General features: G+C 41.6%; 1 protein-coding gene across 1 annotated transcript in view; it reads right to left on the bottom strand.

The window, feature by feature from the left end:
* The window catches only part of ABHD5 (abhydrolase domain containing 5, lysophosphatidic acid acyltransferase), a 32292-nt gene extending 15311 nt beyond the window's left edge, over window positions 1–16981 (bottom strand). Inside the window, exons 1-3 of the mRNA XM_004368441.2 lie at window positions 16863–16981; window positions 5914–5999; window positions 2250–2622 (exon numbers count right to left, since the gene is read on the bottom strand). Coding sequence (XP_004368498.1) covers window positions 2250–2622; window positions 5914–5999; window positions 16863–16909 — 506 coding nt within the window. The 5' untranslated portion in view covers window positions 16910–16981. The remainder of the gene's footprint in view (window positions 1–2249; window positions 2623–5913; window positions 6000–16862) is intronic.
* Between the last annotated feature and the right edge of the window lie 1317 nt (window positions 16982–18298).

Raw genomic sequence — 18298 nt, 5'->3', positions numbered from 1 at the left:
ATCACACACAAGTAAAATTTTGCTGAAGATAATTCAAATAACAATTGTAGCAGTACACGGACTAGCACAGGCGGATTCAGAAAAGGAAATGGAAAGAGGGTTAATCACTGCTGATGTAGTATGGGTGTTGGCTGAAAGCAGAGAATACCAGGAAGATGTTTACCTGTGTTTTATTGACTATGCAAAGGCATTTGACTGTGTGGATCATAACAAATTATGGATAACACTGCAAAGAATAGGAATTCCAGAACACTTAATTGTGCTCATGAGGTACCTGTACACAGACCAACAGGCAGTGGCTTGAACAGAATAATGGGATACCATGTGGTTTAAGATCAGGGAAGGTGTGTGTCAGGGTTGTATCCTTTTACCACACTTACTCAATCTGTTTGCTGAGCAAATACTCCAAGAAGCTGGACTATATGAAGAACGGGGCATCAGGATTGGAGGAAGACTCATTAACAACCCATGATATGCAGATGATGCAACCTTGCTTGCTGAAAGTGAGGAGGACTTGAAGCACTTACTGATGAAGATCAAAGACTACAACCTTCAGCATGGATTACATCACAACATAAAGAAAACAAAAATCCTCACAACTGGACCAATAAGCAACATCATGATAAATGGCGAAACTACTGTAGTTTTCAAGGATTTCACTTTACTTGGGTCCACAACTGATGCCCATGGAAGCAGTAGTCAAGAAATCAAATGATGTTTCACACTGGGCAAATCTGCAAAAGACCTTTCTAAAGTGTTAAAAAGCGAAGCTGTCACTTTGAGGACTAAGGTGCACCTGACCCAAATCATGGTATTTTAAATTGCCTCATATGCATGTGAAAACTGGACAATGATAAGGAAGACTGAAGAAGAATTGATGTCTTTGAATTATGGTGTTGGCTAAGAGTACTGAATATACCACGGACTGCCAGAAGAATGAACAAACGTGTCCTGGAAGAAGTACAGCCAGAATGCTCCATAGAAGGGAGGATGGCGAGACTTCGTCTCACGTACTTCGGACATGTTATCAGGAGGGATCCAGTCCCTGGAGAAGGACATCATGCTTGGTAAAGTAGAGGATCAGTGAAAAAGAGCAAAACCCTCAATGAGATGGATTAACACAGTAGCTTCAACAATGAACTCAAACACAGCCAAGACTGTGAGGATGACACAGGTCCGGGTAGCATTTCGTTCTGTTGTACTCAGGACTCTGAGAAAGAACAGACTCATCGGCACCTAACGACAAAGTGGGTATATTTTCTGCAGAGATGAGGAAACTAAAGCTTAGACGTTGAGCAATTTGCTCTAAGTTACAAAGATAGCCCTGCACCTGGTTCACCTAATTCCTAACATTTTTTTCCCATTACAGTTTACTGAACTTAGAAAAAGTTAGAAAAGCCTGCTGGATCCACAGGTTAGGTAATAATAAACAGCAGCACTACAATTTTTCTTGTGGTTTAAATTTTACACATTCTCAATTTAACAAATAGAAAGTCCTTTCTCAAGCCTTCTGCCAAAGCATGTGTCATAGAAAAATTCAACATCATTATTTCAGCCACTGAGTTAGCCATCAGTTGTGGCCGTCTGGTCTATAGGATCCTGTAAGAAACTGTCTGTCTTATAAGGCTCTCACACTGTCATGGATTGAATTGTGTCCCCCAAAAATATCTGTCCACCTGGCTGGGTCATGATTCCCAGTATTGTATGATTGTGTAATCTGATGTGATTTCCTTATGTGTTGTAAATTCTATCACTATGATGAGATTGTATGTGATCTCCTTATGTGTTGTAAATTCTATCACTGTGATGAGGTTATACTGATGAGGTTTACAAGATTAGATAGTGTCTTAATCCAATCTCTTTTGAGATATAAAAGAGAGAAGCAAGCAGAGACACATGGGAACCTCATGCCACCAAGAAAGCAGTGCCGGGAGCAGAGGGCATCCTTTGGACCTGAGGTTCCTGCATAGAGAAGCTCCCAGACCAAGGGAAGATTGATGACATGGACCTTCTTCCAGAGCTGACAGAGAAAGCCTTCCCCTGGAGCTAATGCCCTAAATTTGGACTTGTAGCCTACTGGACTGTGAGAAAATAAACTTCCCTTTGTTAAAGCCATCCACTTGTGGTATTTCTGTTAGAGCAGCACTAGATGACCAAGACAGACACCAACAACCACCAAAGATGGGAACTAGAGACTAGTATGTGATGTCACATTTATAATCCCTCTCTTTTCTGTCACCATCACTTACCTTGATGGATACTTTAGTGAGTAAGCAGCAGCCAAGAATCCACCCAGGTTGTGTCCAAGCAAGATCATTTTCTCCAATCCTAGGGCACATCTCCACTCTTCAATGGACTCTACAAACTGATTCTCCACTTCTTCCGCATCACTATCAAACCTGGGTCTACTACTTCGTCCAAACCCCAATAGGTCAAATGCATAGACGGGCCTATTGGTGCAAAGATCTTCAAAATTTAGTGCCCAGAGTCCAAGCCCTCCTCCAAAACCATGGAGGAGGACAAGTGGTGTCTTATTTGGAAGACTGTAAGATAACTTCAATGTCCATATTTTATTTCCATTAGATATACAAACAGATTCTTTTTTGTATGTGCAGGGAACACCTAATGGAAACATAAAGGAGAAATTCTGTTGAGCTTCACTACTCAGAAGGGGAGTATTCTCAAAGAAATAAATTAATCATCTAGAAACCATCTGATATCCATGCATATGATTTTAGCCTGTACTAATTTGTATCAGCCCTTTAAAAAAAGCACATTTTTATTCATTCAAGTAATTCTTAATTACCATGTGTTTTATCTAAGTGGGAATTACCTCCTATGGCCAAGGTCTTTTGACAAGTCATGGTACCTCCTTGGACTTCTTTCCACATCTATCAAACGAAGGTATTATGCTCCAAGAACTAGAGAGGTCACTACAGCCATTATTGTAAGGTCCCTGGCTTTGCAAACAATAACAAAATCCTGATGTCTTGAATGTGTAAAACTTTGACAGATTAAACACTGAAGGTCAAAATCAGACTTGAAGGAAACATTTTTCCCTAAAAAGTAATCATGAATTCAGGGGAGGATTAACGGTATAGGGATTAAATGTGTAACTGAAATCTTAAGTCATTTCAAAGCTTAGTAGAAAAATGTTGGCAGAATATGGTAGAAACTCCTCAGCATGAGGTGCCAGGTGACCTAAGTTCCAAGTCCCACAATTTCTCTAGAAATTGCAAATAATTACAATTTTGTAGATAAAAACTCTTACCTGCCTTCAATTTTGTGGGACTAAATATTTTAAACTCCTCAAAAAAAAAAATGACTGAAGATGAAACTAATCTGAAATTAGTTTACATTAAACTATCACAACTGAATAGCTACACTTTAGATGTACCCATAAATTATTTGCGCATAGTCATCTGCAATGGACAAAACACAGGAGAACCAGTTTCTGCCCTTTAACTAAAAAGGTAATCTCAGGTTTTGTATCCAGATAATGGCAGCAAAGAGGAAACCTAGCATTCATTCAGAATGTTAATGAAGCTCATGCCCCTAAGTGGGGGAAATGCCACCAGTTTAGAAAACGAGGTGAATCGGCATTAGCACCAAGCCAAACCACTTCAGTATTCTGAACACAGAACTGCATATTCCCATAAAAACCAACTGTAATACGTACTACAGAGTTCATCCCACTGTATTAACTGGCTTTTATGTCTGATATTGAAGTAGGAGCCAACTCACTCCTTTTTGCATCCACAGAACCTAGCAGGTACGTAATGCTCAGTAGTCAATCAACTTGTTTAGTAAGTGGATGAACTGGTTATCTACCACCCATTTTTATCTCCTCACAAGATTTTTTTTTTTAATCTGGGTAAACCACAATGACAACTTTCTGAACTTTGTAAAGAACAGGACTACCCAAGTACATGGAGTAGAAATTCATTTTTATGTTAAAAATTCATGTAAAATGGCTAATTTTTCCTTCCAAGGGATACATCCAGTTATGGTCACTTATTCCTGAATCATTCAAATATACAAACAAAAAATTCATTTGTGGTAAAGAGAATGAAATCTCAAATGGATCCAATTCTCAACTCAATTACCTCAGGTAAAGCTAGAGAAAACAGAAGTGGACACACATCAACAATGTATACACACCTTGCTATCATGTATGTAAACCGCACTACTTAATCCACTCCTCTAAATTGTTTCAGCAGGACAAAATTGCACAATAAACACCACTGCTTAGAAGTATACCCACAGATACCTGGAAGTGCACTGATGGTGCAAGTTTAGGTAAATTTCAGCGTTTATAAGAAATGAAAAAGGGTTTCCACATCACTTTAAACGTCGACTTTAGGAATCCTAGAATGTCAGCACCAGGAGGAATTCTAAGTAAGGACCACCCTATTGTTGTGGTGGTTGCATGCTGTTAAGTAGATTCTGACTCATGGCAACCCCACATGACAGAGCAGAACCATCCCATAGGGTTTTCTAGGCTGTAATCTTATGGAAGCAGATCACCAGGTCATTCTTCCTTGGAGCCGCTGGTGGGTTCGAACCACTCTCCTTTTGGTTAACAGCCGACTGCATGACCACTGCACCACTAGGGCTCCTCCTACTCCCTCATTTTACAGGTTGAGAAAACTGAAGCTGAAAAAAGCGACTTGCCTAAGATCCTATAGCTACCCGGTTCCAGACCTGGGCCTAGACCCAGGTTAACTCGTTCCAGTTCCATGTTTGTTCCATCATACAAGGCACAGCCTCTTTCAGCACCAGATACCATGGCAAGGAACCACCTGCTCAGGAACACTGAGGCTCATCTATTCTCAAAGTGTAGTCTCAGGACTTCTCAGGGGTCCCTGAGACCCTCTAGGAGGTCCGCAAGGTTGAAACTGTTTTCATAAGAATACTAAGACTTTATTTGCCTTTTTCACTCTCATTCTCTCATGGGTGTACAGTGGAGTTTTCCAGAGACCACATATGTGATTACCCAACAGACTGAATACAGAAGCAGATAAGAGAATCTAGCTGTCATGTATTAAGCCGGACATTAGAGAGATCTGCAAACGTGAAACAATGCCACTCTTCTCACTACATTTTTATTTGGAAAATACTTATTTTTTACAAATATGTTATTTACTTTGACCTGTAATGGATTTATTACTACTATTTTAAAATAATAAATCAGCATATTTTTCAATTACTCGGTTCTAATTTCTAATATGGTAAATATTGATAGCTACAACCCATAAACAAAGTTCTTTAGGGTCTGTCTTAGTCATCTAGTGCTGCTATAACAGAAATACCACAAGTGGATGGTTTTAACGAAGAGAAGTTTATTTCCTCACAGTCAAAGTAGGCCAGAAGTCCAAATTCAGGGTGTCATCTCCAGGGGAAGTCTTTCTTTCTCTGTCGGCCTTCTCATCAGTGTTCCCCCGGACTAGGAGCTTCTCGGCGCAGGGAGGCCTGTCCAAAGGATGCGCTCTGCTCCTGGCGCTGCTTCTCTTTTATATCTCAAGAGACTGCCTCAGGACACAATCCAGTCTTGTAGATCCACAACTGCCACCCATCCTCCCTCATTAACATCATAGAAGCAGGTTTACAACACACAGGAAAATCACATAGTACCAGGAATCATGGCCTAGCCAAATTGATACACACATTTTTTTGGGGGACATAACTCAAACCATGACAGGGTCCTTATAATTTAAGAGTATAAAGGGTCCCAAGACCAAAGTGTTTGAGAACCACTGCCCCACACGTTTCTGCACTTGCTGACGACGTGGAAAAAGTTACTCTACCAACAACTAACACACCACAAAATCTTATCTCCAGTTTCGGGGTAAGTGAACATATGAGACCTATTTTAGTAAACAGCTCAGGTAACTTACAAGAAGAAAACCTTACATTTTAAAATTTTTTCTTCAGCTTCTTTAAGGTGTGATGTAGACGTAGGGCACCAAGTGGGAAGCCAGCCAGTTAGCCATCCTGACCTAGAGCACCAAAAACAAAACACAAGCAGGTGAGTTAATGCTTTTCTCAACTCCCTACTGTTATTTATGGAGAAGAAAAGCAGAATAGGGAACTTACTGCCTGTGTGATGGTGACAAAATGCACTTTTATAGGTGCAAAGCATTGTGCTAAGTACTGTGACTCAGATATCTGATATCCACAAAGTACATGTCAAAGTGCATCTTAACTTCAGGGATGTTCGTTGTTGTTAGTCCTATGGAGTCACTCCAACTCATGGCAACCCCATGTGTGCTCCACAGGAATAGTCAGATTCCAAATAATTACATAGTGGACAAAAATGGGCAGAACAAGGGGGAAAAAAAAAAAAAGGCATTTTCCCCACCCCCACCCTACAAGAGGACAACCTCTTACCAGGGTAGAAGTGCAAAAAGATACCTGCAAGGGCAGGGGGTAGTGAGAGAAGGAAAAAAAAAAAACTTTAGGAAAAAAAAGACTTCAAATCTCATGGAAAACAGCAGTAACATACCCCTATACAAATACAGGGGGCTGGCATGAGTATTTCCTGCCTAGGTCATACTGGTCAACTGTTAATGGAAAAACAAAAAAGCTTCGGATTCCAACAAACAGTAGATGAAAAGAATGACCCGGGCATCTGTCATTAGCTGAACAGACAGAACAAGGAAGCAGGCCTGAGGCAATGCGGATGTGGGGGCAGAAGCCGTGGGAGGCTACAGCTGGCAGACTTGGCCAGTAGCCATCGAGGAGAGGCAGCTTAATATCCAGGGAGCAGTAGACCACAGGGGCACTGCAACAACCTGAGACAATGGATAGCTTCAACATGCCGTCTGACCATTAGCAAGGGCTCAACACATGCTGGTTACTATTTAAAAACAAGAACTTTTCGCTCCATAGACACTTCAAACTCCCTGAGGGACTGAATTGCTGGGCAGAGGGCTGTGGGGACCATGGTCTCGCGGAACATCTAGCTCAATTGGCATAACACAGTTTATAAAGGCAATGTTCTACATTCTACCTTGGTGAGTAGTGTCTGGGGTCTTCCAAGCCTGTGAGCAGCCATCTAAGATACTCCACTGGTCTCACTCCTTCAGGAGCAAGAGAGAATGAAGAGAACAAGATACAAGGAAAAGATCAGTCCAAAGGACTAATGGACCACTGCTACCAAGGCCTCCACCAGACTGAGTCCAGTACAGCTAGATGGTGCCCAGCTACCACCATTGACTGCTCTGACCAGGATCACAATAGAGGGTCCTGGACAAAGCTGGAAAAGGATGTAGAACAGAATTCTAACTCATAAAAAAAGACCAGATTTACTGGCCTGACAGACTGGAGAAACCCCCAGAGTATGGCCCCTGGACACCCTTTTTGCTCAGTGGTGAAACCCCTCCTGATGTTCACCGTTCAGCCGGGGATTGGACAGCCTCATAAAACAAAACAGGACTAATGAGGCACAGCAGTCCAGAGACAAGGACAGGGGACAGGAAAGCTGGTGATAGGGAACCCAAGGTTGAAAAGGGACAGCGTTGACATGTCATGGGGTTGTTAACCATTGTCATAGGGCAATATGTGTGCTGTTTAATGAGAAACTATTTGTTCTGCAAACCTTCATCTAAGTTACAAAAAAAAAAGAATTATCTAGGTGAGATCAAATTGACAACAGCAACTCAAAAGGTTTGATGGGAAGCCTAGGGGACAGTGAGTTGAAGATAATGGTGACAGAATAATTTGGAAAAGGATAGTGAGAATAGCAGCAGAACTGGAAGAATGTAATCGATGTCACTGAATTGTACATGCAGAAACTTTCAAAATGGTGTAACTTTGGCTATGCATATTTTCACCAAAAAAAAAAAAAAAGTCCTCAGGGTTGAGAAGGGAGAGTGTCAACATGTCGTGGGGTTGTTAATCAATGTCATAAAACAATATGTGTACTGACTGTTTAATGAGAAACTATTTGTTCTGTATTCATCTAAAGTCCAATAAAAAAATTCAAAAAAAAAAAAAAAAGAGAACTTTCTGGTGAAAGAGAATTAATTAGAAGAGGAAGTGAGGTCAACTACTGCAGATTCCAAATGAGAGGTAAGAGCTTGAACCAAGGCTTTGTCAATAGGGATGGAGGCGAGAAAATGAGGCCAAAGAATATTTAAGAAGTAAAAAGCTGGATTGGATAATTAGTTGAATGTAAAGATGGCATTAATAGAGAAGAACTTCCCAGGTTTCTGCCTTAGGTGCCACTAATGATAGAGAACACAGGAAAATAAGAAAAGGCGATAGTAATGTGCTCAGTTTTGGAAGGATCAATCCAGCATCCAGCTTTTTCTAGCTTTGTATTCCCAACCCAAGTTATCCTCATTTTATAGATGCAAAAACTGAGGTTCAGAAATGTTAAGCACCAGGACCAAGGTACACAGCTAGTAAGGAAATGACGCAAGTGGAGATCTGAATTCAATTGTGAATGACTCCAAAGTCCTTTTTTCTCAGGTAACTGTCTTCCTTAAAACACTTCAAGAGGTTCTCATTACCTACCTATGGAATAAAATCCACATTCCTTAGACCTTTTCAGAAAGTGATCTACAATCCATTCACAGTCTACTCCCTCCTCATCTGGTCTCTTGCACTTGTACTTTTTTAGTACCTCATAGGTACCAAAACTTCATACTATTTTATGCTTCTATGACTTTGTACAGTTCTTCCCTCTGCCCAGAATGTCCTTGCTTCTGATAGATGGTTGTTGACCCTGATGCCAAGGGCAGAGGTGATTAAAGCACTCCTCTGGCCCATCTTACAGATACGGTTACTACTGCAGTGGTTATTTGTTCATATATTTGTTTACATTTTTATCTGCTCTACTGCATTGTTTGACCCACGTTAGTATCATCCTTATATCCCATTGCCAAACATACTAACTGGCTGGTGGCCATGAGAGTGCTTGGTAACTCTTTGTAGATGTAAACTGAAGGCTTTGGTTCAGTTTAGAAGTGGAAGGCAGATGGGGTTCTACAGGCAAAATGCACTCACAGCACCACAGGTTCTTTAATAGGAGATAGGGCAGGGCAAGGACCTGACTGTCCTCTCCTCCAATCAAAAACAAAAACAAAACTAACAAATGTTGATGCAAAGAGGAGAAGCAGGAAAATAGTAATCAGCTGAACAAACAATATAGTCAGGCAATCAGAAGCACGGTAACCGAAGGTGCACACCTTTTTTCCCCTCATATAAATAAATTATTCCTTTTTATCTACTAGTATAACTTTCTTCTTGTCTCTTTGTCTTTAGACATAAGAACTTCCTAGTAAGTTCAATAGCACCACATACACACACATACACACAGAGTACATACCTACATAAACAGGATTAAGGAACAGGACAAGAAGTGGATGTATTTGGTCAGGCTTTCATGGCATATTGTTATATTTTGGAGATATTATTTGAAGAAAAGAATGTCTGAAGACACATTATAATTTGGATTATGATGAGGCTCTACTCTACTTCAATGCTCTCTGCTGCCAGTTTCAAACCTTCTGCATTAACATGGTAAGATGATAAGACTTCTCAGCATCCCACAAATGCTGTATATAATTTATTATCAAGATATAAACTTGATAGAAAACATTATTAATATTAGTCTGTAAGCCTGTAAACTTATTTACAAATTATCAAGGAAAAATGATTCAAGGCTTCAGCAATGAATTTTTCAATTCAACAATTTTTCAATTGTTGAAAAAAGCAGTTCATTAACAGGAAATTAAAATAAAAGAATCTCATGAACTTTAGAGTGTTTTTTTTAAAAAAGTAAACTATTATTCAGCCGAAGCTTTTTTGTATGGGCATCGAGGTCCACGTTAGACCTCAAAAACACAAACTAGTACCAACAGGAAGTTACTTACAGCTCAGTCTCATCAATTTTCTTAAATACCTCAAATCACAGCAGAGTTCTTTGCCAGAGACAATAAGAGGTCAGTACCAAAAAAAAAAATTAAAGTGAAATGAACTATAATCTACTATCAGTCCAAATGACATCATAGACAAATTGGGGCAAAGAAAACACAAATGTAATCTTTGTTTCAGTCTTTAAAAAAAAAAACAAAAACAAAAATCTATTACATTCAAAAACTAATCCAGACTCTGAATACTTACTATTTACAAGGGACTAGTGTTACATACCAGCCTTAATTTAGGAATTATGCCTACCCCTACCAATTTACCACTCATTATGAAACAAACTTTCGAGAGATGGGACTGTCTTATCTCTGCATTTTGTCTCCTTGTGACCCACTGAACTCACAGAAACCCACTGCTGTTGAGTTTATCCCAACTCACAGTAACCCTATGGGACAGACCAGAACTGTCCCATAGGGTTTCCAAGGCTGTAAATCTTTACGGAAGCTGACAGCCACACCCTTTTTCCGTGGAGCGGCTAGCTGGTGGGTTCAAACCGCTTAGCAGCCAAGCACTTAACCACTGTGCTCCAGGGCTCCTTAAAAGCACACCAGAGCCATCAATTTAGGAGGATGTTAAGAAAGGCCAAATAAATTGTGCTGAACATATTAACAGAGTTTATCTAAGAATCTAATTTTAAGTATCCAGAGTTTAAGACATTGACTTTTTTTCCCTTAAATTTCTACCTAATCATTTAAAAAATGTATCATTAACATTGTACACACCATGAACATTTAAGATCCCTAGTGATCCCTGTTTTGTTCTCTAAGGCATTTGATGATCTATAGTATTACTAAACCTGAATTGCACAATCTATAAATATTGGGAAACAGTGAAAGAGGTTTCATAGTATTCCAAAGAAAATGTACAGCAGTCTGGCCAATTTCCACACACTCTTGGCCATGTAAATAACATTTCTAATTAGGTTATAAGTAAAGAGTATTTCATTATAATTTTGTTTTAAATGGCCTCCATCCCTATACTGGTTGTATCAAATGAAAAAAAAAATTATTTAAGTTTATTATTACTGTCTTACAAACTACTCTAAGGACAGTATTCTATCTCATTTAAAGAAAGTATGAGGTTTTGATTTTTATTATAAATATCCAATAAATTAGGGGTGTGAATATACATATTCCTCTGAAATAATTCCTCAACTAATGAAAGATTAAAAAGTTCCAAATTGGAAATTACACACTTGAGCAAATAAAGGCCTTCCTTCCTGGGAACTGACCTTAAATTCTATTCTTGGGAAAAAAGGAAAAAAATATACCTCATACAACTACAATTTAAATGACTAACATTCTATTTAATTTTAGATAAATGATACTTAAATGACTCAAATTATCATTAACTATCAGATCAATAACAACACAGGCCTCATATTTTAACATATTCATTAACAGTCTTTGAACTTTTTTTTTTTTCATTTCTAACCTGTAACTTTAAAAGACGCAGGGTTGGAGAATCACTGTTTTAGACACAGTCATGGGCTGGTAATATTTTCCCTCCAGTTGTTTCCCACCTTCCCACACACAGTAAACAACGCATTCTGGAATCAGACCCTTACATGAGTGCGTCATCAAACACACCTGAAGATGCTACAGGTCTACTTTTCTGCTTGCAATGCTTAACAAATATGAGTAACATTTCCTTCTGTCCGCTTTAGAGAAGTTTATTCACATATGTTCATAACGAACATAAGTTCATTCACATAACGAAAAGAATAAAACCAAAAATAACTAAAAAAAATAGGAATTAGGAATTAATTTTAGGAATAACTAAAAATCCTAGATCTCAAACTCAATAATCACTTTTAATAAAAGCACCTCTCCACAAATTTTTGTATGACACAATCAGATGGGAGTATTACCCAGAACAGGAGATTAGACTAAAATCTCACAATTTATCAAGGCTATGTTTAAACCAATATAATGTTTCAGAACAGCTATTATAAATAATATAGGTCAAATCCTAAAGACTCATTCAGAGACTTCTGTAATATTGAAATTTATTATCTGGTGTTGTTTTTTATTAAGTGGACCATTCCTGCGACTTTGTTATCTGTTGTTAACAAGTTCTTTGTCACAGGACTGAAATCTGAATTTGCTGGCCTGTGTGGCATTCTGGAGAACTGGCAAAACAGGGAAGCATGGGTTGGTTCATTCAAGGTCAAGGAATGGAATCCTATTCCCAAGCTCCCCAAGACAATTTAAGTTCATGATCCTAATTGCTGTCGTACTCAAATTCAGACTTTTCTGAATATCTTATGATTAAAATATTTAAGTCACACAGCTGCAGAATGTATAATCAGCTACTAGGGTTTTGATCTTAATGTTTGTATCAGCATTAATTTACAACAGTTGAACTGTTAAACAAAAATTTCTAATTAAAGCTTACAACTTATAAAGCCCCTTGTCCTCTATAAGACATATGAGTAAAACCAAAGTCTTGTCCTCAATGAGCTGATACAGAAAATATACAAATAACTATACAAATATACAAATATACTACCAAACATAATATAAGTGCCATAAAGAAAGTTTAGAAAAATACCATGGACCTTTAGAGAAGGGAGATCACAATCTGTTTTGGGTCAGGGAAAATAACATGAACCAACACATGAGAAATGGGGGATGAGCAAGGAATGTGTTTAGGAAACAATGGAAGATACAGCTTGGCTAAAGCCCAGTGTACGGGGAGCAAATAAGACTCAAAAGGTAGGGGGAACTACATTGCCCGCAGAGGGCTTTGAAGGCAGGTTGAGGACATAGAATAAAGCCACTGTGTGTGGCTGTGCTACAAACAAGACTGTGGCTCTTGAAAAGATAAAAGTAACTAATGAAATGAGCTGGACTGAGAGCACAGGAAGGTGTTATCAAGCCTACAAAAAGCCAGGTAAGGGAATAAGGAAGCTCGGAGCCAGGTGGCTCCCAGGTGGCAGCAGGAGTGGAAAGCAGATATTACAGACTTTGAATGTACTAGACTTGGTAACAGATTTGGTATTCAGGGGCAATGAAAGGGGTAGGAGGAGTCAAAAGATAATGCCACCGTTCTGAATCTGGATGACCCAGAAGAACAGAACAGCCCTAATAGAAATAGGGAGGTCAAGGGGGAAGAACTAGGTGTTCTGTATTGTTCAGGTTGGGGGCAGCAAGCTGCATCTAAGGTCCTGGTCTGGACATGTTAAACTCGAGGAATCAGGTGCAAACTTCTGGTACACAAATAGAAACATGAGTAGAGAAGAGAAGAGGGCTCCGGAATGAGGACGAGAATTCAGTCCCCTCCGCAGACAGGGTAATGCAAGCAGTGTGAGGAAACAAGACGAGATAAAAACAACGATGCAGTCGGAATCTTGGAAAATGACTATATTTAGAAAACGGGAAAAAGAGGACTCAATAAAAGTGATTATGGGTCTGAGGCAGGAAAAGAACCAAACGGCCATAAAAGCTAGACTGTCTGATAAGTAAGCATTTAAAAAAGGACAAGCTATCATTACAGTGTCAAACACTGAAAAGAACCCAAGAAGGGTAAGTACTGAGAAAAATAAAAGGCCATGGCAATGTGGCATTGAAGAGTTCCGTGGGCTTTAAGAAGTCAGGTGGCAAAGGCTTGGGAAGGGGAGATGGCTGCAGGGAGGAAGATACTGAGCCTCCCAGAAGCCTAGACGCTGGGGGGGGGGAAGAGCAGTCTTTTAAAGGGTTAAAAAAGGCGCCCTGGTGACACAACAATTAAGTGCTTGGCTGCTAATCAGAAGATTGGTGGTTCTAACTACCAGCCACTCAGCGGGAGAAAGATCTGGCAATCTGCTTCCAGTAAAGATTACAGCCGAGACAATCCTACGGGGACAGTTCCACTCTGTCACATGGGGTCATTATGAGTTGAAAATCACTGAATGGCACCTTACAACAATAAAATAGAGAAATCCACTCTCCTATCTTTATGGAAACCCTGGTGGCATAGTGGTTAACTGCTATGGCTACTAACCAAAAGGTCAGCAGTTCAAATCCACAGGTGCTCTTTGGAAATTCTATGGGACAGTTCTACTCTGTCCTACAGGGTCATTATGAGTTGGAAACTATTGGACTACAGGGATTTTTTTTTTTTTTCAATCTTTATGAGTCAGAATTGACTTGAGAGCAATGGATTTGTTTTGTTTTGTTTTGTTTTAAATCTCTAAGGCAAAGAACTACATTCAAATTTTAATGTAAACCCAGTAGGGTACAGATAAGCTAACTCTGACGGGGATGTGGGGGAAGAAAATCCCTTATTTGTAGCATTTGATGATTTCTATGGTGTAAATACTCCCACCATGGTTGATTTCAAGCTGCCAACAGCTGGCAAAGCTCCTGAAAATTTAGGAATAGCTTGCCGGTGCAAGCCAACTCCCGCACACCACACTGCAAACTACCTCTTTTATACTCTATCCTGCAACTGAGCAATTCTTATTATCTGTGGCAGCTCTCCTCTAAACTCAATTGATACTTAATCATTCTCTGGAACAATCTTGCAGTAATTCATAGAAGTCTGGCCTACTCTTGTTGCATTTAGCTTTTTCAACTGTACTGTAATTGAAAAGCATTGGATGTTGAAAACAAAAATGGTTCCTAAGCATGCTTGTCTTCACTAAGAGAGTCACAAAGGAAGAGACCAGAATCAGCATGCTGCAAAAAACCTTTAGATGGGAAGTTTATAACTGTTTCCTTTGTTAATGCCATCTCCCCATCTAAACTTGAAATACTATAAGGATAGGGAACTTGATTCAAGACTTCTCTTTTCCACTTGGTTCTTGGGATACTTCTATTGTGGAGTAACCAAAGTAAAAAAGAAAAAAGGGGGAGAGGAAAGAGAGAGAATTGTGCTCTGGGCCAATGCAAGGATTAAATAATGAAGTACCAGCAGAATGAGCAAAAGAAACAAGAGCTAAGCACATTCCACATGGAGTCCTGATCCCAGCGAGGCAGGAGAGCTATGGGGAAAGTTCCTCAGACTAAATCCAGACATCACTGGGGACTCCAATCCAGCCCTGCTACTTGCTGGGGTGCTAGTAGCCTTCCCAATCCCAATTTCACCTGAAAAATGAAAACAATAATACCTAAAACACAGTTTCTTACTTGTGTCCCTGTAACATTCAGCATCCTACCTCAATGGAACAGGAGGCAATTCCCACACTGGTAGCTTGTTCCGATCTGGTTTGGCACAACATTTTTGGCTTGTGAGCCTACTTTCAGATGTACTCTTTGGTCTTGAGGTTGTGGGGCTTGGGAGTCCAGGGCACAAACATGAAAGGGATTGTGGCTTTGAGTGATGGCTGGAGGTCACTGGGAGCAGTTACCAACAAACCAAAACAGTGGCTTTATTCATCATACAAACAACTCTCAGAAGAAGAACCTAGTTTCTTGTATTTCACAATTTCCTATCTCAGATGTCTTTCCAAATACCCCTGTATTCACAGTACTCCAGATTATCTTTTATAATTTAGGTTATGTTTCATATGCAAATTTATAGACATCTGAAGTAGAACTGTTGTTGAGAAATTAAACACAAATGGGAGAAGGAATATAGATGTCTACTTAGTTTCCAATTTAGAAGATTAGCTTTGAGAAATAAGGCAATATTGTTCACAATAATTTAATTCGTCCACTATTATTCTAACAAGTGCGTGAAGTTAGTTACATTTAAAAAAAAGTAAATGTAACATATTTGCATATCAAATAAGGTATATATTAGATATCTTCCAACTTCCATAAAGCTTCCTACTTTGTCTTCTTATTTGAAGAGGTGCCCGCACGCACGCACGGACGCACACACTTCTCCAGTAAAGCCATAACTAATCACAGATACAGATACACACAAAATAAACGGGAAGAGGGGTTTGGCAGCAAGGAACATCACCATCTGAAAGATTATTACTTTCGAACTTGTTATCCATATCTTAAATGTTAACCTTCTTTCTGTATTTGTAAGTTAAACGTTTCTGAAACTCAAAGCTATACACCCACTCCTCCAATCCCCCTTTCCTTTAATGCTGGGATTTTCCTCCCTTCCGCATCCCTTTATCTCTGGCCGCTTCTTAGGTGAATTTAGGCTCTCCATCTCTTACTCCGAAGAAGCCCTGGTGGCGCAGTGGTTAAGCGCTCGACTGCTAACCGAAAGGTGGGCGGTTCGGTTGGAACCCACCAGCCGCCGCTCCGCGGGAGAAAGATGTAGCGGTCTTCTTCCGTAAGGATTACAGCCTTGGGAACCCTATGGGTCAGTTCTACCCTGTCCTACACAGCCATATGAGTTGGAATCGACTCGACAGCAGTGAGTTTGGTTTTTGGTTATCTCTTACTCCGACAAGGAAGCACCGCCCCTTTCTCCACTCTTTGGGGAGGCCCAGTCCGGGCGGGACTTTGGGTCTTACCCAAGAATGGACCAAGCACAGCGCGCACCTGGAAATCGAAGCCGCGCTGGGAAATGGACAGTTTCCCGTGACTCCAAATCAGGTGCAAGGCAGGCCAGGCATCACCCGCCGGCCGCGCTGGGCAAGGCCGGGGTCCGAAGCCTCCCCCTCCCAAAGGCGACCCCCCCCCAAAGGAGAAAGGGCCCAGGTCCGGGCGCCCGGGTCACCCTCCTCCGGCGCCAGCCCCGCGAAGCCACTTACACCACAGCGCGGCAGCCCCTCCGCGCGGGAATCAAGGCGGCCTCCCGGTGCTGCCCGGGTCAGACGCAGATACCGCCCGGGCCCGGCTCCGACGGGTGACCGCCGGGGTAGAGCAAGGCCGGGACTCTTCGGGGCGCCGCGCGAACTCAAACAGGGACCACACAGGGGAGCGGCCAGTGGCCGCCAGACGGGCTACGAGTCCTCGGTGCTGCCCGCCGGGCTCGCGCCCAGACCGCGCGGAAGGCGCGCGCCCGAGTCCCGCGGAGTCCCCGGCCGCACTCACCTCTCGCTCGGGTCCGCCGAGTCCATCGTCTCCTCCTCCGCCGCCATGGTCGCCACCGCTGCGGAAGCGCCGGATGGTTCCTTGAAGCCGGCTGTCAGGCCGACTGGGCCACCACGGCCAGCCACCGCCCTTAAGGACGTTCCGCCCGCGCATGCGTAGTCCGCCCGCTCGCGCGACCCGGCGGCGCGGCAGCCCGCTGCGAGTGCCTGGCCGTCCCCACCCGCGCCCATCGAACACGCATGCGTAGTCTCGCCCGACGTGGGCGCTGAGCGGGATAGTCAATCTAGAGCACCTGGTGCGATTTACCCGGCAGAGTCAGGTAGTAATTTCAATAACGAGTGTATTAATGCATCATCCCTCTGGTGTTGACTGTCAGGTGCTGGGCACTGGGCAGGCACCTGGTAGTACCCTGGGGACAGAGGTGCAGCTCTGCCCTGGAAGAGCTATGATAATATCTGGTGGATACTGCAGAGCCAAGGGAAGTGCTGAAATCCAGGTGCTGTTTGGCCTCCCGCTGTGGGTAGGTAGCGAAGGTGAGAGGGCGACTCACAGGGCCCTTCAATAAATATTTACTGACGTGACGGGCACTATTCTAGACGCTGGAGTTCGATTCGTGACCAAAACCAGCAAAGCCCGTTCCCCTCCATATACTTGGGAGGAGTGAAAAGAGTCGGTGTTTAGGACTTTGGGTTCTTGAGAGGAAATCACTAATGTTGCATTTCTTGACCTGTTTTGAAGCCTTTTATCCACCATATCCTGCAACCTGGTAATTATACACTTGCTACCATTTATTCGTTCGTATTTATTGTGTGCCTACTATGAGCCCACTCTGATCTAGGCACTAGGAAACTGGATTAAAATAGAGCTCCTGCCTTTATGGAGTCTAAGCTCATACATTAAGGAGCCCTAGTGGTGCAGTGGTTAAGCACTAGGCTGCTAATCGAAACGTCAGCTTTTCAAACCCACCCAGTGGCTATGTGGGAGAAAAGACCTGGCGATCTGCTCCGATAAAGATTACAGCCTAGGAAACCCTATGAGGCAGTTCTACTCGGTCGTATAGGGTGGCTATAAGTCAGATTCGAATCCACTGAACACAAGCTCATATATTACCCTTTATCATGGACTCAGTCCATCACTCCCCTTTTCTGACTCTCATCTTTCACTGCAGCCTGTTTCTGTTCCCTGAGCCCCTTTAACCCTGGCTGCCTCTGTCACCCATCGTGTACTCAGTTTATCAGTGTTGCATAATGGTTACAGTGTTCTAATGGACATTCTTGAGTATCCTTCCAACTACACCAGAAGTTCCTTGAGGATAGGGATGGTATCTTGTGTGATTTTTTTTAAGCCACTCATAATCACTTAGGCATAGTAGTATCTAATAAATATTTTAATTGTATTTAATCCAACTCATAAAATATCATAAGGAGCACAAGGAC

This window comes from Trichechus manatus, unplaced genomic scaffold, assembly GCF_000243295.1.
Source record: "Trichechus manatus latirostris isolate Lorelei unplaced genomic scaffold, TriManLat1.0 scaffold00001, whole genome shotgun sequence".
NCBI classification, from domain to species: Eukaryota; Metazoa; Chordata; class Mammalia; order Sirenia; family Trichechidae; genus Trichechus; species Trichechus manatus.
The sequence above is the reverse complement of the archived record's forward strand: the minus strand, read 5'-3'. Positions and strand labels throughout refer to the sequence as shown.